The sequence below is a fragment of the Aricia agestis genome, chromosome 7 (genome assembly GCF_905147365.1).
Source record: "Aricia agestis chromosome 7, ilAriAges1.1, whole genome shotgun sequence".
NCBI classification, from domain to species: Eukaryota; Metazoa; Arthropoda; class Insecta; order Lepidoptera; family Lycaenidae; genus Aricia; species Aricia agestis.
The window spans coordinates 9,760,966-9,783,678 of record NC_056412.1 but is presented as its reverse complement, the minus strand read 5'-3'; the positions used below and the strand labels follow the sequence as shown (position 1 = coordinate 9,783,678).

The 22,713-nt window shown below is 36.3% G+C and overlaps 1 protein-coding gene across 3 annotated transcripts in view; it reads right to left on the bottom strand.

Annotated features, from left to right (window-relative positions):
* Positions 1–22,713, bottom strand: part of LOC121728587 (bestrophin-4) — a 52,681-nt gene that overhangs the window by 20,250 nt on the left and 9,718 nt on the right. For 2 of the 3 annotated variants that reach the window (XM_042116757.1, XM_042116758.1), the window contains exons 2-3: positions 12,651–12,761; positions 12,394–12,565 (exon numbers count right to left, since the gene is read on the bottom strand). In XM_042116757.1, the coding sequence (XP_041972691.1) occupies positions 12,394–12,565; positions 12,651–12,761 (283 nt within the window). Of the gene's footprint in view, positions 1–12,393; positions 12,566–12,650; positions 12,762–22,713 lie in introns of those variants that run through there. The other variant, XM_042116759.1, reaches the window with a different exon arrangement.

The window sequence follows — 22,713 nt, the reverse complement described above, 5'->3', positions numbered from 1 at the left end:
ATTTTGTATTTTGTATTCTAACGGTAACATAATATACTAATGAAACAACCACGGTGCTCGGTTACAGACAACTGTCATTTTATTTTTTATAAGATCTTGACATAGACAAAGACTAAGTACAGATAAAAAATATGGACCATAGATATAAGGTGTTGCTATTACTTAGGTATAAACCTATTATTTTGATATTATATTATATATTTAACACCTTCCCTTATCAAAATAATGCACATACAGACTAATTATTCTAAGTCTAAACACAGCATACAATAAATTTAAATTCACAACTGAGCAACACCTAGCTGTTCCAAAAAATTATAATGTTTTGGGCTACATAAAGCCTTAGTAAATATATCTGCAGGCATATCATTTGTATTTAGGTACTTTATTACAACACAATTATTTTCAACGGCTGTTCTAACAAAATGAAATCGAATATCGATATGCTTGCTTCTTTTATGAAACACACTATGTTTTGTTAACAATTGTGCACTTTGGTTATCATTATATAACAATATGGGTGACTCATCTCTACATTTTAATTCTAACAACAAATTTCTCAAGTAAATGGCTTCTTTACTTGCCTCACACAGTGCCATGTATTCAGCTTCTGTACTGGACAAAGCTATTGTTAATTGTTTTTTACACTCAAAGGAAATTACACTTCCAGACATCTTAAACATAAATCCTGTATAAGACTTACGGTCTACACAATCTGATGCCCAATCAGCATCGGCATTCCCTATAAGATCATGTTCATCTTTCACATATTTTAAACCAAAATGTTTTGTTTTATGTAAATATTTCAGGATGCGTTTTGCATGATTCCAGTGTGTTTTATTATAATTACTATTAAACTGGCTTAAGTAACAGACAGAATAAAATATATCAGGACGGGTCAACATGGATAAATATAGTAAACTTCCAATTAATTGCTGGTAAGGATACTGAGTACAACTATTTTCCTTTTTAAGTTTTAGATTTACCTCCATAGGTGTACTAACAGGTTTACAATTTTTCATATTAAATTTATTTAACAAATGATCAACAAATTGTTCCTGGTCTACAAATATTTCATTTTCATTTCGTCTGACCCTCATGCCCAAGCACTGTCTAATGTCTCCCAAATCTTTTAATTTAAATCTAGATTTTAATTCTATTTTAAGACATTCAGTTTCTTTTTTACAATCAGAGAATATAAAGAAATCGTCTACAAACAGAGCTACATACGTTCTACCAGTATTAGTTTGTTTGAAAAATAAACAAGGTTCATACACAGACTTTTTATATCCCATAGATTGTAAACAATCATCTACTCGCTCATACCACGCCCTAGCTGATTGTTTCAATCCATAGATTGCCCTTTTTAATTTTAAGACTTTATTTTCCCCGTCACAATTAAAATTCTCGGGCAAACACATGTACACCTCTTCATTTAAATATCCATTTAAAAATGCAGTGGTTACATCGAGGTGAGTTATATCAAAGCTATATTTAACACTCAACGCAAATAATAGTCTAATAGTTGAATAACGCACCACTGGAGAGAAAGTTTCTGTATAGTCAATACCTGCTTTCTGCGTGAAACCCTTGGCAACTAGCCGAGCACGATATCTCACATTATTGTCACTGTCCATCTTTTTCTTAAACACCCACTTACACTTTACCACTGTAGCTTGCGTTGGCCTATCCACCACTTCCCAAGCTTCATTTTCAGCGAATGACTGCAGCTCCTCCTGCATTGCTTTACACCATTCCTTTGATTCTTCCCCATTTAAAGCCTCCTCATAGGTTATCATCTGATCTCCACATGGATCTATACCTGCTTTCATACATACATTGCTGTAACCATACCTGTCAGGCTTTTTTCTTTCTCTTACTTCCTTTTCAGGTTTGTCACTCTGTAAATTTTTTAACTCCTTCAATGGAATACTGTCAAAAAATTCATCTGAAGAACTATCATTCAATTCGACTTCTTCTATGTAGGTACTGTCATCATTTTTACTCTTCACTGTACTTTTTGAAAGTTCAGAGTCTGAGCTATCAGAATCTCTAAGCTGATGAGGGCTGTCAGACAATGACATGTTATTTTCATTTATTACAGCTTGTATTATTTCTGGACTATCTCGCTCAATGATAGTAACATCCCTGCTTGTTATAATCTTATGAGTTCTGGGGTTGTAAAGCCGGTAACCTTTTACGTTTTCATCATATCCAACCAAATAATGCTTTTCTGCTTTCTTATCCCACTTGAGTCTTTTTTGTTTAGGTATATGGGCCATTACCGTGCTTCCAAATACTCTTATATGGCTGACATTTGGTTTACGGCCATTCCAAAGTTCATAAGGAGTTTTTTGGTTAAGTCCTGAGGCTATTGACCTATTTTTTAAATAAACCGCTGTATGCACCGCTTCAGCCCAAAAATTTTTCTCGAACTTTGCGTCAAAGAGTAAGCATCTGGCTCGTTCCACAATCGTGCGATTGAATCTTTCGGCCACACCATTCTGTTCCGGGGTATAAGGGTTGGTTCGTTGATGAATTATGCCACATTGTTTCAAATATTTTTCCATTTCATTTGAACAAAATTCTGTGCCATTATCTGTTCTTAAAACTTTTATACTGCGATTTGTCTGCTTTTCAACTCTGGCTTTAAAATCTTTGAAAAGAGAGTAAACTTCACTCTTGCATCGCATGAAATAGACAAATGACATTTTGCTATGGTCGTCCACAAATAACAGGAAATACCTAGACAAACCCAATGATTTAGTCTCCATTGGTCCACATACATCTGCATGTATCACATCGAGGACATGCTCGCTCCTGTGACTGCTATGCGGAAACGGCAATCTAGTCTGTTTTCCTTGACAACACACTGTGCAGTTTGACTTGCTGATTTCTGTTCTTTTTTCATAATCCAAACCTTCAACAGCATTATTTTTCATGTCATTCATGTCTCTGCTATTAATATGGCCAAGTCTCCTATGCCATATAATATCTGAGGTCTTTGTCGCTGAGGCTGCGAACAAACATGCTGACCTTGTGTTTAACTTGTATACCCCATTCACTAACTGTGCTATACCAATCAGTTCATTCTGCTGATTCCTAATGTAACAACTTTCACGCTGGAAACTGACTTTGTTACCATGCTCGATCAGCTGACTGACAGACAGTAAATTCGTGGTAGCATTGGGAATACATAACACATTCTTAACAACAATATTGTATTCCTTGTTGTTTACAACAGTTGTAATCTTTGTATCTCCTGAGCACAACACAGGCATAGTCGCCTTATTTGCAACTATAATCTCCTTCGTGGTTATATTGTATGTCGCATTATTTATGTTTTCTTGGCTACTTACGATATGGCTACTCGCGCCGGAGTCGATATACCACTCCTCTTTTATAAAACTGCCATTCAGAAATACTGCACTAAAAACATTTACTTGTTTTTCCTTGTTTTCTGGACATTGGTTTTTGTAGTGGCCGTTCTTTTTCTTCTTCTTTTTTATTAATGGCTCCTTTGTGAGTTGCCAGTATCAGAGTGTTTTGGCAAAGACTTTACTTTATGAGATGGCTTTATGAAGAAACAAGGTTACGGTATGATGAGACGCGTACGGTGACTGTTGAAAAATCTAGAGTTAGTCCTGTACACCTTACAATTTAATACTGTTAGTATAAATGTATGAACATAAAGTTTCAACTAAGGGAGTATTTACAGAGGACAGAACTGAAGTAAAATTGATAGGGCGAGGAATAGTAGGGGGAAGGAAATCGTATAAGGAAGGTTGGTATCTTGGGCAAGAGAAAAAAATATGGTCTAGAGTGCCCTCGTCTAGGCCGCATTCACATAAGGAGCTATCTCGGACCCTAATCTTTGCTAAGAAAACAGGCGTGCAGCAGTGTCCTAGCCTCATGCGACAAATTGTTGAACACACTGTTTTGCTTGCCTTTTTGAATTTAAAAAACCATGGCTTTACTGGAATAAAATTTTGAATATTAAAATAGTGTTTTCCTTTACTTTCACTAGTTCTGACCCATATATTGTGCCAGCTATTGTACATGTGGGTTTTGGCCAGCGGAACTAAATCCTGGCAATAGACTGTAAATTGACTTGACACTCCTGTACTTATAGCGTCTTTAGCATAAGAATCTACAGCCTCATTACCAGTAATTCCGCTGTGCCCCGGTATCCAAGCTAGAATTACTTGTAAGTCTTGTGTGTGACACCTGAAGAGAAGCTGTCTTATTTTCAAGACCAATGGAAATTTGCATCTGTAGCGAAACTGATTGGTGATTATGGCTTCCAAGGCACTTTTGGAATCCGAAAGTATAATGGATTTGTTGAGGTGATGGGATTCAACAAACGAGAGTGCCTCCAAAATTGCCAGGGTTTCCCCTGTAAACACTGAGGAGTTTGGAGGTAATTTGAAATTTAAAATCACATTAACTTTCGGTATCCAAACAGCCACACCAACACAGTCACTCTCCGAAAGCTTTGAAGCGTCCGTGAAAATAAGCAGCCAATCCTCAAAGTGCTGGTGAATAATGTGGTTAAATTGAGTGTTAGCCATGGTAGAACCCTTATCTATAGAAAAATTTAGAAGCACTTTTGGATAGAAGGTAAGTGCATTATAGGGAGTGGAGTAAAGGGGATTGAGCCTGCACTGAAAGATAGGGCAAGGAAGACGGGTAATAGTAAGGTAGCTAATCAAAAGGCAGGGAAGGTCCTTATGCCGCCAGTAGCTTGAGGAGCCAACTAGCTGCGAAAGGGTATGGAGTTTATCAAGAAGTGGATGGGATGAATTTTGAAATAATTTAAACAGGAATCTGTCAGAGAGGTATTGCCTTCTGATGATAAGTGGGGGATCCCCACATTCAACCTGAAGAGCATTAATTGGTGTGGACTTCATGGCCCCGACAACAATTCTTAAGGACTTGGATTGAATCTTGTCCAGAACCTTAAGAGGAAGTTTATTGCATGGTTCAAGAAGGAAAGAGCCGTAATCTAAATGGCTGCGGACAATAGCATTGTACAACAGCTTCTGCGTGAAAGGATGTGATCCCCACCAGACACCAGAGAGTGAGCGTAGAATATTAATATTTTTTTCACATTTTTCAACTACATGATTTATGTGGTGTACACCAGAGAGTCTAGAATCTAAATACACGCCCAAAAATTTTGTCGCCTCCTTTACCGGGAACTCCTGATGATTGGAGAAGATGTTGATATTTGGAATTATTTTAGACCTACTAAACACTACAACCGAACTTTTAGAAACAGAAATGGACAGACCATGTCTGTCCATCCAATCATTAAGATATTGAATGGCAGTGTTCAGGCGGGTGGAGCATTCTGCAATATCTTTCGAGGCAACGTAAATGGTTATATCATCTGCATACTGAAGTATCTCGCAAAAACTAATGACGGATAAATCCAAATCGAAGGTATAAATACCCCAGAGGACGGGACTGAGGACATTACCCTGGGGAAGACCTATATAAACAATTCTGGGAGGGAGGGAGGAATTTGGACAAGTGATGGTAATAGTACGGGAGGAAAGGGAATTGCAGATATAATTCGTCATCCTCTCTGAGATACTCAGCTGTCGCATTTTTTGCCTGAGTACTGGAAGACTGACGTTATCGTATGCAGATGATACATCCAGGAACACCGCCGTCACATGTTCCATTTTCGAAAAGGCTATGCGTATATCGGTTACTAAGATTCCTACGCCGTCTGTTGTGCAATAGCCTTTTCGAAAACCAAACTGTGTTTTGGATAACAGACCTCGGCTCTCTAAAAACCATTCCAGTCGATTTTTGATCAGATGTTCCAAAATTTTCCCTAGAGTGACCGAAAGTGCAATGGGTCTATAACTAGACGGGTCATCAACTGGTTTTCCCGGTTTAAGAATCGGCAAAATAATTTGGGAGCGCCACTCATCCGGGGGAACCTCCGACTGGTAGATCTCATTAAGGATATTCAGACAAAGCTGTTGAGTGACTGAACCGCTATTGACAAAAAAGGAATAAGGAATTCCATCTGCCCCAGGAGCGGAATCCTTCAATGAACTCAAAACCAGGCGGAATTCCTCCAGAGAGAAAGGTAAGTCTAACCAGTTTGAAGATGATCCTTGAGAAGTACTAACGCAAAGTTCGCCAAGTGATGGAGCCGTCAAAGGAGCCAATCTCCGCGAAAATGCTTCAATCCATTCAGAAGGATCATTGGACTGACGGTTATTGTTTGCCGAAAGGGATCCGCGAAATTTCCTAATGTTATTCCAAATGAGTGAGGGTTTAGATATCGGAGAGAGACTTAAGCAAAATTGTCTCCAGCCGTCTTTCTTTTTATCTGAAAATAATTTAAAAACCTCAGCCGAAATTTTTTTATAATTTAGAAAATTTGCCATGGTCATTGACCTAGCATAAAGTTTTTCAGCATCCTTACGACGCTTACAAGCTGAAGTACATTCGCTGTCCCACCATGGAGGAGACGATCTACGGTCTCCAGTTTGTTTTTGAGGAATTGACCTCTCTGCAGCTCTAAGGAGGACATTTTTTAAACTTTCAAGTTGAATGTGGGGATCATTTGTGTCTAAAGAGAGCCGACTAGTTTCGGAATCAGTGATAATTGCGAATTCAGACCAATTCGCTTTGTCGAGCTTAAATTTTTGGCGGGGGGGATTAAGGGTAATTGTCTGTCTCGTCGAGTAAGTAATTGTTACTAGGATAGGGAAATGATCGCTACCATAAGAACTGGGGAGGACAGACCATGAACACAAAGAAGCAATAGTCGGTGAGCACAACGACAGATCCACCACTGCCCTAGGATTCTGTAGAGGTGAAACCCTACGGGTGGGAGATCCATCATTAAGCACAACCAGATTATTGTCATCTAAAATGTCCATTAATAGGGAGGAGTTGGAGTCACTAAAGTAGGAGCCCCAAGATGTATGGTGAACATTAAAGTCCCCCAATACAACCAGGGGGAAGGTAATAGAAGAGATAATCTGTGAGAGCTCGGAAAGGATAGTAGGATTTGGATTGGGGATATATACAGATATATAAACAGTATTTAAAACACGGACAGCCACAATATTAAAACTACTACTATGTACAGGAAGAGGTAACAAAGAATATATACACCGGCTAGAGACCAAAATAGCCACTCCAGCCTTGCCATCAATTCTGTCATCCCGGAAACATGAGTAGCCCGGGACACGAAAACGTGAGCCAGGCTTTAACCATGTCTCCTGGACGGCAATAATTGATGGCCTATAACTATTAGCTAAGAAAATAATGTCTTGTTTTTTGTTTTTGACGCTACGACAATTCCACTGGATCATCGGGAACTGATCCATGGTTTAGGACGGTATTAAGAAGCCGAGTCAAGTTAGCACGAGTTTTGTTCGGTAGGCCGGTATCACTGAACCGGAAGATTAGTTGGGAAAGGGTATTGATGAGGGAGTCAATAAAGTTGTCGTTTGGGGAGATTTCTAAAGGTGAGGGATATGCACTACCATTAGGTAATTGGGAAGCAGGTTCTTCGACAATATTTCTGAGTGCCTGATGATCATAACCAGACAGCACAGGGGTAATAGGACGGCGAGGAATAAAAACGGTTTTTTTGTAGGAAGTTGTAGCGGGAGAATTGGGCGGGGATCTAGAACTGGTTGCGGAGATCACAGTGGGAACAGTCTTAGTCGAATCCGCAAAAGAACGTCTCACTGGACGAAAACGAGCTGAGGCTTCAAAGTACGAGACATTCTCCTGCGACATGACAAGCTTGATTTCCTTCTGTCGTGTGTGTTCTGGACAGGATGGATTGTTAGCTGCATGAGAGCCTGAACAAAGCAAACAAGACAGATTGGAAACATCACAGGATACGCCCTCATGCGCCTGACCGCATTTAAAGCACCTAGGTTGTGAACGGCATTGAGATTTAATATGGCCAAAACGACAACATTTATTGCACTGGATAGTAGGAAGGACATAGGATTCAACTGGAAGGGATGTAAAGTAACAATAAGTGCGGGGGGGAAGTTTTTGACCAGAGAAAGTCAGGACTACGGATTTGGTGGGGGTATATACAGGTTGGTTCTGATCATTAAAAGTCTTCCGGCTCAGTCGCCGGGCCCTTATTACTTCGCCATAACCAGGTGGTACAGAAATATTAGATACCAGCTCCTCCATCGACCAGTTAACTGGTATGTCACGTACTATACCCATGCGTGATACATTATATGATGGAATCACCACAATATATCCAGCATTGGCAAGCACAGGTAAATTCAAAAATTCATTGGCGTGGGCAGCTAAGGTGAACTCAACTGAGATGCGATTTCGACCGACCTTCTTAATACCGTCCATCTTTATGTTTTTGACTTCATTTTTGAAAAGAAACTGTCCAAATTCCATGGGCCGTAATGCCGATCCATTTACTGTTTCAGGTTTGGAAACATGAACCAAGAACGGCGCAGCATCATCAACACTATACATTTTCTTGTTCTCAAACTCGGGGCTAGCATATTGCAATTGTATAGAAGGAACGGAATGAGTATTGTCAGAAACTTTTTTATTATTTACATTGTCACTGTCTGGATTAGTACGTTTTCTCGACCTTGTATTAACAGCTGTAATGCTGCTACATTCCATAGCATCTATACTTTGCATGTTGTAAACCTGATCATCGCGACCACCACCGGGATCGGGCGGTTCGGCGTCCATGACGCTTGTTATAAGTAAACAACAACAACTATTAAGCTACTTAAAACCACACTTACACGAGGACAAATACAATATTTAGACACCCAGAACCAAAAATAGAAGATTCAACAGTAAAAAAGTAAATAATAATCGGAATTAAGCACTGAAAAACAAAAAATAGAAAAGAACGCTTGTTACCACACTCAACCGGAGAAGCAAAGTCCGCCGTTCTTTTTACATCTATAGCATTTAATGACTTTGACAGTGACAGGCCGAGATGACGTTTCTTTAGTACTGCCAACTTTATACTTTTGTCGATGTCGCTGCCAACTTTTTGACGTTAAAAACGCGCCTTCTGACTCAGTGCTGCCAACATCGCTCATATCCAAGAGCTTTGTTTTAATGGCGTCGGCTGAAATGTCCAAACCCGAATGCTCGATAGCCATTATCATGGGCGAAAATTTTTCGGGTAAACCCGCCAATAATAGCGACCCGATCCACTCATCATTTATATTGAATCCGGTTCCTTTGAGCTTTTGCGCTGTATCGATGAGCTGTGTAACATAAGCCGTCATCGACTCGCTGTTCTCGAGACGAATAGAAATTAAATTTCTCAGCAGGCTAATTTTGCGTGTGAATCCGGAGTCGTCAAATAAAGACTTTAGTTTCTTCCACACATCAACAGCAGTTTTCTCATTCTTGATATGCACATACAACGACGAGTCTATTGTCATCACTAATTTTGCTTTAGCTTTTTGATTTTCAACGCCGCTTACTGTGTCGCCGCCATTGCCGGCATCTTCCTTCGCGTTGATGTCGACGCCTTCCAAAATCAAGAAGTTTTCTGCTGCGAATGCCCACTCATCGTAATTTTCACGTCCCCGTAACTTCGGAACATTTACAATATAACTTCCTGCCATTTTCGCGACGTATTTTCACTATTTTTATCGAAAAACGAACTGGGCCCATAACCTAATGAAACAACCACGGTGCTCGGTTACAGACAACTGTCATTTTATTTTTTATAAGATCTTGACATAGACAAAGACTAAGTACAGATAAAAAATATGGACCATAGATATAAGGTGTTGCTATTACTTAGGTATAAACCTATTATTTTGATATTATATTATATATTTAACATATACACCAAGGAATTTAATAAATGATTAATTACGACATTAATTATTAAAAAATGTGATACAAAATGATTCAGATCAGTCGTGCAAATATTGTCTCAAAAGGATTTAACTACTTAAAATTAATTTAACGGAATATGCTGACGCGTCGTCATGCATATAACTTTACTACTATTTTACGACTAAAATTAATGTCACAAGATTACTACTGCGAAGTTCTATTGTAGCATTGCGCAATCGAGAATGGTTACGCGTAAACTATATTATGGACATAAATGGACCATTTAGTCGTTATTAACTTCTACGGTCTACCACTCTGAGTGACCTACCTCTACAATGTCATCTACTCTGTACCTCGTTTATTATCCTATGACGATATTTGATCATGAATAAAAGGCATTGTTATCTTGAAGACTGATAATGTAGGTAAACATACAATGTGTTAATTTTTGAAGGGTGCCTCCATTCCTGACACTATCTTATCTTGAGATACGCCTAACGCACAATAGACATAACGACCAGTAGTTCGACTGCAAAGAGACGGACAGGTTTCAATATCTGTCAAATTCGTCGGGTTTCACTAAAATTATGAACGGAATGTGCCTCGCGCTGGCTGATATAATTTATTTTTAAATATTTAAAATAAAGATTTCAAAATTAGATTCTGTCAATTTAATCGCATGTGCCAAAACATAAACAACAATACGACCAAAGAGGAACACGTCCAGCGAATATGTCATAGTTTTGAATTCGTAGGTGACAAGTTGGGTGATTTTCGTCATAATACGTCAAATTTAAAAATTTCAACATCAGTTCTAGGTCGGCATACTCTATCATTCTGTCTACTCTGCCTAACGATGAAAGGATATTGAAGTTTCTGCATTCTTGAAACTTTTAGTTAATTATACTGTACCCGGCGAAACATGGCGGTAGCGGTCATTGACTCCCTGTCAAAAACTTGTCATTTTCTATATAAACCGTGCTTGATAATGGATTGGGAACATCTGACACTTCATTGTCAATCGCGGTTTGTATAGAAAATGACAAGTTTTTGACAGGGAGTCAATGACCGCTACCGCCATGTTTCGGCGAGCACAGTATAGTAACGTTTAGTTGTCCTAGAATTTATACAATTTCATTATAAATCATAATTTATAATAATGTATTGCTTTAGATTAAAAACTATAAAGACGATCCAAGGTACAAACTAACATTTAAAACAAAGTCCAGTTATAGCTATAGGTATATATTTTATCGTTGATACTACCTATTACTATCAATAACCAATACAGACTGTCAATATTAGGCTTTCGTGTGTGGATGTGGTCTCATAATGGTCATTGGTCAAAGAAGGAGGAAAATGGAAACTTGACCTCGAACGATTCTACTCGCATTACTTGAGAGAGACGAGACTCGAGAGTCGTGTTTGCGACTATACTCTTTAAAGTTTAAAACTTATTTAATGAGCATTGCACTAAGTTTAATAAGAAAAAAGAATCTGGGTTATCTTTATCTTTAAAAAATCGGCCAAGTGCGAGTCGGACTCGCGCACGAAGGGTTCCGTACTGTTAAAGAGCAAGCATAGACCAAAAATTGTGTTTTTTTTTTTGGGAGCCACCCTTAATTTTTTATTTTATTTTAATACTTCGATCACAGTTTCCAGGAAATGCTATTGTATTCTATTGTTGTCGCGATCACCGGTGCTCTTAAAGGGCTTGAAGAATTAATATTATTCTTAAATATTAAAGTAAACATATAATTAAGGCCTTTGTAAAAATATCAAGTGCCTATCTGTTGCCATTATTGATATCGAGCAAAAAAGGCCAAAAAATTCACGTTTGCTGTATTTAATTTTATTTTATATACAGCAAACGTGAATATTAGATTTTAATTTTAGATATTAATTTTATTTATTTTTTAGTATTTGTTGTTATAGCGGCAACAGATATACACAATCTGTGAAAGTTTCAGAACTCTAGCTATAGCGGTTCTTGAGATACAGCCTGGAGACAGACGGACAGACAGACATCGAAGTCTCATGAATAGGGTCCCGTTTTCACCCTTTGGGTACGGAACCCTAAAAATACGTGTGGCACTCGGGTGACTGCCGCGGTAAAGACAATGCCGCACCGAATATTGTACGAATTTAATCTTGTGGGCCACTACTGAATCTTCTAGACAAAATTTGTGCAAAGGATCGTGGTCTTCGACAGTCAGAGATGTCTTAAATATACAGTGTGTTCATGTTAGTGTAAACACCGTTATCCTTGAAACCATCAAATGAGCCCGTCAAAATGAACAACTTTTTCTATGAGAACAATCCTGGGAACTCAAAAAAAAATTGCGTCTTTATACCCATACGAAATACGAATGCCCGGATCGGCAATTTGTATGGATATGAAGACGGATTTTTTTTAGTTCCCAGCATTGTTCTCATAGAAAAAGTTGTTCATTTTGACGGGCTTATTTGATGGTTTCAAGGATAACGGTGTTTACACTAACATCTTGTATAATATTATAAAGGAACAAGTGTATCTAATAGACTTACCTGACCGTGTATTGTAGCGGATACGAACACAGCTATGGAATCGGGCCAGGGTATGGTAGTATACTGATTCCACCAACGATTCATCACAACAGTAACATAAAAACCAAGCACAAAAGACAATGGAATCACATTTCCGTGAAAACTACAATAATTTACTACTCCTTCGAACAATCTGGGAATTATAAAATGCAATTATTGGTATACACAAAAGGAAATAGTTATTAAAGGCATGCAGAAAATTAGTAAACAATGCTGACCTTTTTGATTCCTCATCCAAAAGCAGGCGGTAGGTAAGATTTAATACATAATAAATAAGTAAAAAAGCTAGTAAATCTAGCCATACTAGTTTGTATATGCTTCCTCTCCATCTGAAAAGACAAAAAAAGGATGTTAGAACGTTTAATCAAAACCATACCATAAAAGGCAATTATGGGTATAGGTAGTAGGTACCTATGACATAATATTATATGCTTAATACAATTTTGAAAATCTGTATCGCTAAAAAAACTATCCTTTGTTTTGGAATTGTTTGTATATAATACGATTAATTACAACTGGCCTAGTAACTCCCCAATGGTGAGTGCTACTTTAATTTTGAACAAGTAGTGGAGTGCCTAGAGCGTAAAAATCATGCAAATTTCCGATTCCTGCAATAGGTACTGGATGAAAATTGAAAAGAAAAAACCGGCCAAGTGCGAGTTGGACTCGAACGCTCGCTGCGGAACCCTTGAAGGGGTCCGCAGCAGCAATAAGGTTTATTTCTATGAAATAAAAAAAAAAAATATTTATTTCAATAATTCAGTTGATTTAATGAAAGTTAATTTAAGGTTTACCATTTATGACGTATAAAAAAAACTACTAGCTAGATCTCGTTCAAACCAATTTTCGTTGGTAGTTTTTATAGTAATGTACATCATATTTTTTTTTAGACTTATCCTGCCCCTACTTTAGAAGTTAGATGGGGGGGGACACACACATTTTACCACTTTGGAAGAGTCTCCCTCGCAAACTATTTAGGTTCGAAAAAAAATATACTTATTAGAAACTTCCATATGATTTTTAAGACCTATCCATAGATACCCTACACGCATAGGTTGAATGAATTTTTTTTTTGTTTCAGTTGTACCTATGGGGACCCCTTAATTTTTTTTATAATTTTTCCATTTTTGTATCAAAATCTTAATGCGATTCACAACTACATCTACTTACCAAGTTCCAATAGTATAGCTCTTATAGTTTCGGAGAAAAGTGGCTGTGACATACGGACGGACAGACAGACGGATAGACAGACAGATAGACATGACGAATCTATAAGGGTTCCGTTTTGGCTACGGAACCCTAAAAAAGGAATGTGTAGCTGTTAACATAAATAAAAGTTTACCTATTGAAAAGTTGTGCTTTTGATTTTTAAATTATTCTATTCCACCTTACGCACTTAGCCAGTACCGACTTCAAAAGAAAGAAAATTGAGTAAAGAATTCGTTGAGGTTTAGTCGAATTTTGAAAAAGGCACTAATGAAGAATAAGAATTAGGTATTTCATACTTTTTAGATCATTTTTAAGAATACTGTTTTTACCTTGGAAGTCGGTTTCAATTTTTTGTTAAAAAATAATAATTTTACTCTTTTTAGTTATCTACAAGACAAGGCTTTATGCGTAGATAACCACTACGAATGTTAACTATCCATAATATTATATACCAACTTAACTGTAATCTAATTTGTGATAAATCCTTGCAGTTATCTAAGCGATGCTGCAATTTCCAAACTTTTATATTTAAAGGTTCAGGAGTTCTGTTTAGTGTCTTTGAATCAAGAGACACCTTTGTATGAAATTTCACTTATTTGTAACATATGTTTAAGTTACTAGAAACAACATTTTAACATGTGTGTTTTAATAAATTTCAAGGATTTCCCTCGATTGCTCATGGATCCCATCATTAGATCACCACTTTCGTAATTGTTATACAAAATTAAGATTATATCCTACACAACCACACAAGAATTTTGAAAATTGGTCAATAAACAGCGAAATAATCATCAAAAATATCTGCTTCGATGCAAAATATCACGAAAAGTACCAATAATTGGGTCATAATGTGATGACCCATGGTATAATTATGATTGTGATGATGATGATCAATCAAATTGATGTATTGGCTTATGCTTTCAGTTGTTTAAACAACGGCAAAATCCCCGGACCAGTATCTAAAAGGATTCAAAAGTTGTGTACGGTACCTTCGGATCTAGGGTATAAAACCTGGTGCGAAATCCTACTTTTTGGTAGCATTTACCTCGAATTCTTCTGAAAAAATAAAAATCACTATATGTTTCCATACAAATTTCAAGGAGTCCCTGTTGGTAATAATCAGATTGCTGATTTATTTACTAAGCCCTTAAATAAAAATTTGTTAAATAAATTCATAACAAGAATGAATATTGTTTATGAATAGTTAATATTATGTCTAGTTTTAAAAATTACATTAGTTTGTAATTGTAAGTTTTTCTTTTGTTTTTTAATGTGTTTTATTAATATGTATAGTACTTAAAAGTATCACATTGAGGGAGGGTGTTGGTAATAATCAATGTAATACTAAAGTTGGCAACATTATATTTAAATATTAAGGTAAAATATTGTCTAAGTATTGGCAACACTGTTTTTAACTAATGGCGGTTTCCTCTTGTCTTGTGATTGTTGCAAATACATTGTGTAATAAGTTAAAAGTGAATAAACTGCGTTGTAGTGAAAGTTTAGTTTATTTTCACCAAATATACCTTCAGGTTATGGGCCCAGACACATAATCCTGCAAGATTTAAATCGAAAATACGAAATACAAAAAGCACGGCGCGGCGTGGTGAACACGTGTCGGAAAGTTCACAGCAAGAAATACTAGTTTCTGGAAGACTAGGAAGACATTATACGACTATACACAATGGAAGACAAAGTGCCTGTTTCCACAATCAAATTAGAAGGAGCGTCTAATTGGAATGTGTGGAAATTTCAATCTACCATTATTTTGAGGAGTCAAAATCTTCTAGGAATTGTAGAAGGCAAGGTGGGGAAGCCGGAGGGGGCGACAGAGAAAACAAAATGGGAACACCAAGATTCAAAAGCCCAGACATGGATAGTGACCAGGATCTCTGAAACAGTAATGACTCATATATTAACCTGCACAACATCTGCAGAAATGTGGAAGAAACTTGGTAGTGTCTACGAGCAAAAATCAGAAACAAGCGTACATATCATCCAGCAACGTTTCTTCCAATATAAGTATGAGGAAGGGACGGATATGTCTACATTTCTATCAAAAATAGAAGAGTTAAATAATCAGCTTATGCAGATGGGAGAACAAATCTCAGAAAAATTTGTTATAACTAAGGTATTAATGTCACTACCAGAAAGGTACAAACATTTTGTATCCGCGTGGGAATCAGCCCCGGACAGTAAACAAACATATGAAAATCTCGTAGCTAGATTACTCATAGAAGAGGAGAGAATAAAAGACAAAGAAGATGTGTGTCAATCATCAGCATTTGTAGCGAAAAAGGTAGCAAAGAAAAACGTTAAGTGCTATAAGTGTAACAAAATGGGACATTTCCAGAGTGAGTGCAATAATAATCGCAACATGGACCAGAAAATGATTAATTCGAACACTAAACCTATCAAAAAGTGTTATTATTGTAAAAAAATAGGCCATTTGAAAAGTGAGTGTTGGTTCAAGAAGAATAAAGACGATGAAAATAAAGTGAGTAATGCGTTTGTGATCTTAAACTCAAAAGGACAGTTCGATAAATCACAATGGATAGTGGACTCGGGCGCAAGTCAGCATATGTGCCGTGATCGCCATCTTTTCACGACTTTTAATCATGTGTTGGACAATAAACATTTTGTGATGATCGGAAACGGGAACATGATTAGAGTGCATGGTTGCGGCCAGGTGGCGCTGCAAGTCTATAATGGAAGTCAGTGGATAGATAGCACCATAGACAACGTTCTTTTTGTTCCAGAACTAAAAACCAATCTATTATCTGTCAGATGTCTCACTGACAAAGGATATGTCATTGTCACAAAAAATAATGTGTGTAAATTTTATAAACAAGATAAACTATGTGCGATTGCCAACCGCAGAGGTGATTTATACTATATGGATGTACGTTATAACTGGAACTGGGAAGTGGCAAATGTGTCTCAAGTGCAATTGAGTTTAAAAGAGTGGCACGAACGTCTTGTTCATCAAAATATGCAGTACGTAAAAAAGTTATTGAAAAACAACAATATCTCAGTAACTGATGAAACAGATTTTATGTGTGAAAGCTGCTTAGAAGGCAAGATACACAAACTGCCTTTTGGCAACAGTAAGACAAAAACTACAAGGCCATGTGAAATCATACATGCAGACACATGCGGGCCTATGGAAGAGCCTTCAGTAGGAGGATCCAGATATTTTGTAATTATGAAAGATGATTACTCTAACTATCGTTCTGTATACTTTGTGAAAAGGAAGGATGAAGTGAAGGTGTGCATTGAGAACTTCATAAATAAAGCTGAGAATATAACAGACCATAAGATAAAATACTTTAGAACTGATAATGGACTGGAATTTGTGAATAAAGGAGTACAAGACCTGTTTACTAAACATGGGATAATACATCAAACCTCAGTGACATACACTCCTGAACAAAACGGCAAAGCGGAGCGAGAAAATCGAACTCTAGTAGAAGCAGCAAGAACATTATTGTGTGCAAAAAGTTTACCTAAAAAGCTTTGGGCAGAAGCTGTGAAAACAGCGGCTTATGTTCTGAATCGTACTGGAAAAAGTAATGAGCCAGGAAGAACTCCATATGAAACTTGGAGCAATAAAAAGTTTGATATTAATAATTTAAAAACTTTCGGAACACCTGTTTTTGTCCATATTCCAAAGGAAAAACGATTGAAGTGGGATGCAAAAGCACAGAAGGGAATAATGGTTGGTTACGGAGAGGAAGTTAAAGGTTTTCGAGTATATTTTCCGGAGAAAGACTGTGTAGAGATAAAAAGAGATATAGTTTTTCTAGATCAAGGTAATGAAGCGACAGAGAAGTTAATGCTGTAAGAGTATGATTCAAATAATACTAAAGAAAATAAAACTACAGTTGAAGAAAATGCAAATGAACAGTCTAATACCAGTGTGCAGCAAAATAATTTAAATGAAAGTTTAGTAGAATCTACAGATGATGATACAAGTTTGTACTTACCATGCACCGATGAAGAAAGTTTGAGTACTGAAGAAAATGACTCACCACCACCTCGTCAGAGAAGTGCTCGTGTTAGGAAGCATACATCGTTTTACAAGTGTCATTATGTATCACTCGAAGATAATGAACCTAAATCATATAGGGAAGCCATGAACAGGCAGGATGCCGACAAGTGGAAGACAGCGATAAATAAGGAACTGGAAACTTTAAAAGAAAACAATACATGGGAGGTATGTATTCCACCAGTAGATGTAAAAACGGTGACTAGTAAATGGGTTTTCAAAATTAAAAAAGGGAATCAATATAAGGCTAGATTAGTAGCGAGGGGTTTTGAACAAAATGACTTAATAGATTCATTTGAAACTTATGCTCCAGTGGCAAATTTATCTACCTTTAGGTTATTTGTCTCAATAGCTACCAAGTGGAATTTACCTATTTACCAGATGGACGTGACTAGTGCATTTTTGTATGGAAATATTGATGAGATTGTATATTTAGAATTACCATAAGGGGCATTTGAAGGTGATAAAAATATTGTAAAACTTAATAAGTCATTATATGGCTTAAAAAAATCACCAAAGTATTGGAATGATAAATTTAATTCTGTTATAACAACACAAGGTTTTGTCAGATCTCAGAGTGATAATTGTTTGTATGTTAAAATAAATTGTAATACTAAAACATATGTATTGTTGTATGTCGATGACTTGTTAATTTTTGGAAATGATAGCAGTGAAATATGTAACTTAAAAATGTTATTAAACAGTGAATTTAAAATGAAAGACTTAGGGCTGGTGTCAAATTTTTTAGGTATACAGATAAGACAGGATTTACAGAATAAATGTACTACTTTGTGTCAGAAAGAATATCTTAAAAATGTATTATTAAAATTTAATATGCAAAATTGTAAAGGAATATCTACTCCTATGGACTTTAATTTTGATGTAAAAACTCTAGAACAAAATTCAGAAAATAATGCAACTGATAAAAGAATTGAAAACACATGCAGAAAGATTATAGGTAGTTTATCATATGCAGCGTTAGGAACAAGGCCTGATCTGTGTATTTCTGTATCAATTTTAAGCAGATTTCAAAACAAAGCAAATAATATGTTATTAGCAGCATTGAAAAGAGTGTTAAGATATATAAAATTTACTATTAACTATAGTTTAATATATAAATGTAATAATGATTCGTTACTTGGTTATTGCGATGCTAACTGGGGTGGGGATTTAAAAGATAGAAAATCAACTAGTGGTTATTGTTTTATGTTTGCTAATTGTGTAATATCTTGGTCTTCGAAGAAGCAGGCCAGTGTCAGTTTGTCATCAACTGAGTCTGAGTATATAGCAATTAGTATGGCAACAGCTGATGTTTCTTGGTTATTAAATTTGTTAAATGATTTTGGTATAATGAATATTACTCCAGTAGAGTTATATTGTGACAACCAAAGTGCAATTATGGTTGCAAAAACAGATTGTGTCAAACGTTTAAAGCACATAGATATAAAATTTCATTATATTAAAGAGTCAATTAAAAAGGGTAAAATTTTATTGAAATATGTTAAAACACAAGATCAGATTGCTGATTTATTTACTAAGCCCTTAAATAAAAATTTGTTAAATAAATTCATAACAAGAATGAATATTGTTTATGAATAGTTAATATTATGTCTAGTTTTAAAAATTACATTAGTTTGTAATTGTAAGTTTTTCTTTTGTTTTTTAATGTGTTTTATTAATATGTATAGTACTTAAAAGTATCACATTGAGGGAGGGTGTTGGTAATAATCAATGTAATACTAAAGTTGGCAACATTATATTTAAATATTAAGGTAAAATATTGTCTAAGTATTGGCAACACTGTTTTTAACTAATGGCGGTTTCCTCTTGTCTTGTGATTGTTGCAAATACATTGTGTAATAAGTTAAAAGTGAATAAACTGCGTTGTAGTGAAAGTTTAGTTTATTTTCACCAAATATACCTTCAGTCCCCTCGATTCCTCGTGGATCCATCATCAGATTACCACTTTTGTGAACATGGTACCAAATTCGAATTCAACCCTGTACAACAACAAAATAATTATGAAAATCGGTCCACAAACGGCGAAGTTATGGTTGAACATACAAAAAAATATATACAGACGTACATATATACCTCTCCCTTTTTGGAAGTCGGTTAAAAAGATCTCATGTAGAGCCAAGTTTCTAACCTTACATACTCACGTCTTAAATCTAAAAACCTCAATTTTACACAATATTGACTAATGTGTAGAGTTTTTAGATTCTTCTCGTGTGGCTGACACATTATATATAAAGTAATTTGCCGCGACTTATGTGTAAAATTAAGGTTTTTAGGTTGAGTATGTAAGGTTAGAAACGTGACTCTACATATTATTATTTATTGAGATCTCACTACTTTTTGACACCACGAACTATATTATGTTCTCGTCTTGGCAACATTTTTACATGAAAATGTTTTTGGTGGGTATTATTATACCGATATATACCTAGAGCGACCGCTCTTCATACAAGGCTGCAGGCAGTAGCCATAATTTTATAAAAATTTAACTATGTAATTTATTCGATCATATTGAAGTAATATTTGAAAAATGAAGAAGTTGAATTTTCAAAGCCTGTGTGTAATGTGTATATTATATTGTACGTATAATACAGTATGATCAAATGGATGATTCATTTTGCGTGATCTTAATTTCAGCTAACGCGGACGTAGCTGATGCATGTGAGACAATGTTGATTGTTTACAATATCTGAATCACCAGCAACCGTCATAATAATATTATAGGCTTTCCTTATAGGAATGATTATTATTATTGCTATCGCAGTGAAGTTTTAAATACATCGTGGGTGGTATCACTGGTATATCGGTACTTACTAAAGAGCTATGTCAAATGTCCAGTCGAAGACACAATAATAATATATTGAGTAAAACTATTCACCTCTTTAGTTGAAAACAGGTTCGAAAGTAGTTAAGTAGAGCGAACCTACACTATCAAGTCAATTGATTATTTTATTTGAAATTATTCAAAATGTCAAAATGTTTAGTCCATTGAAATGTTACAATTTTAGGACCGAACATTCCATTTATTAGAGGACGCAATTTTATTTTTGGGATTTGGGGGGGGGGGGTCAATATAAGCTTTTTGAGGAAAAGATCCTCCGATCCCCCTCGATCTCATTAAATTAATTTTCTGTAGATGCAAAGGAAACTGTGGAAGCATGTGTGGCTGCAGAAAATCAGAAAAACGTTTATGACGTATTTAAAAAGAAACTACTTGCTAGAGCTCATTCAAACCAATTTTCGTTGGTAGTTTTTATATAGTAATGTATAAATGAAACAAAAAAAAATGTTTTTTCATCTAACCTATGCATGTGTGGTATCTATGGATAGTTCTTTAAAAATCATGTTGAGGTTTCTAATATCATTTTTTTACAACCTGAATTTTTTTGAGAGGGACACTCTTCCAAAGTGTTAAAATGTGTGCCCCTAAACCAACTATCAACGAAAATTGGTTTGAACGAGATCTAGCTAGTAGTTTTTTTATACGTCATAAATGGTAAACCTTAATTTAACATTCATTAAATCAACTGAAATAAATCAAAAACCTCTTAATTTCATAAAAATAAACCTTATTGCTGCTGCGCGGGTTGCGCAGCAGCAATAAGGTTTATTTTTCATTTTTTTCATGGGCGAGTCCAACTCGCACTTGGCCGGTTTTAAACCTGTTGGCTGCGACAGATACAATATCATATATCATAGTGATTATTAATTGACTTTGCTCTATAATGCAGGTCTGGTGAAGGAACAAGGTACTGTATGATTGTTGGTAATAATCAATGTAATACTAAAGTATCAGTCGCAGCCAACTGGTTTAAAAAGTGTGGTTTAAAAATTTAACTTTAACTTTAACCGAGCAAAGTTGAGCGGTTAGGATTATCGTCAAATATGACGTCCATTATTGACTTTAAACCGAGATTTGACATAAAGTAAGTTGGTGGTGGGGTGGTTTGGCCATAACTTTAAGTCTTTAACTATAACAAAAGCCTGTGGTGCAACCCACCCTTAATAGTTAACAAAGATATTCGATAAATGTAATACCACCCTTAAACTGATTTTTTTATCCTCGCGATCACTTTTCATCGTCGATCCAGCCACACCACAGTATTCACAAAATCGACTAAAACAAACTTCGATTTTTTTGTATCACAAAAGTAACTTCTGTGTAATATTACAATTTGTATTTTATTATATTTAAGGTATACCGTATACGCATCGACTGCGATCTAAGTCAATGCTCTCTAATGTAATAGAAGCGTGCTACTAGTAATCCATCAAAATATTATGATAGAAGGTATATTATGTAACACACGCCATTTACGGAAGAAGACACCGACATCGGTCTTACTTATCACAAGTATTATCAGTTATCACTTATCACTGGCGAGATTTCTTTCGCACTACGTCCAATCCAGAGGCCAGAGCCTCAACCCGAGATGCAGGATGATGGAGGGAAGTGAAGTATCAGAAGCATGATTTAGTGCGTAAGCTATCACAGAAATAGTTCTACATCTACTCTGGATCATATTTTTATTTTTTACGGATTGGATTCGAATCGGACGAAGTGCGAAAGCGCGCTAAGGGCCCGTAGAGTATGGTAGAGTTTTACCCGTAATGCCATAAGTGGCGAATCGAAGAGGTATTTCGCGTCGTGGCTGTTTCACTGTGAGCACTAACGCGTTGTGACTATAGTTGCAAAACTTCTGAAAAATTCCGAATAATTCCGGAATACTTCTGGGAAAGTTTCTTTAAATTTGAATTATTCAAAATGAATTTAATAAAAAAAATATGAATTTTTATTTATGCTGAAAAATCGTATTTTGCATCAATCATCGATCGCCGCCGCGCATAGAGCGTCGCCCGCCGGCCGCTGTCACCGCTTCGCACGCGCCGACTGCCACGGCGAAATATTCGACGGAAACATTCGATTGCGGGGTACGAATCTTTCCGCGGGGTGAGGGAAAACTTCTCCGGGGAGCATCTCCCTTCCGCACCGCCGTCGCCCGCTC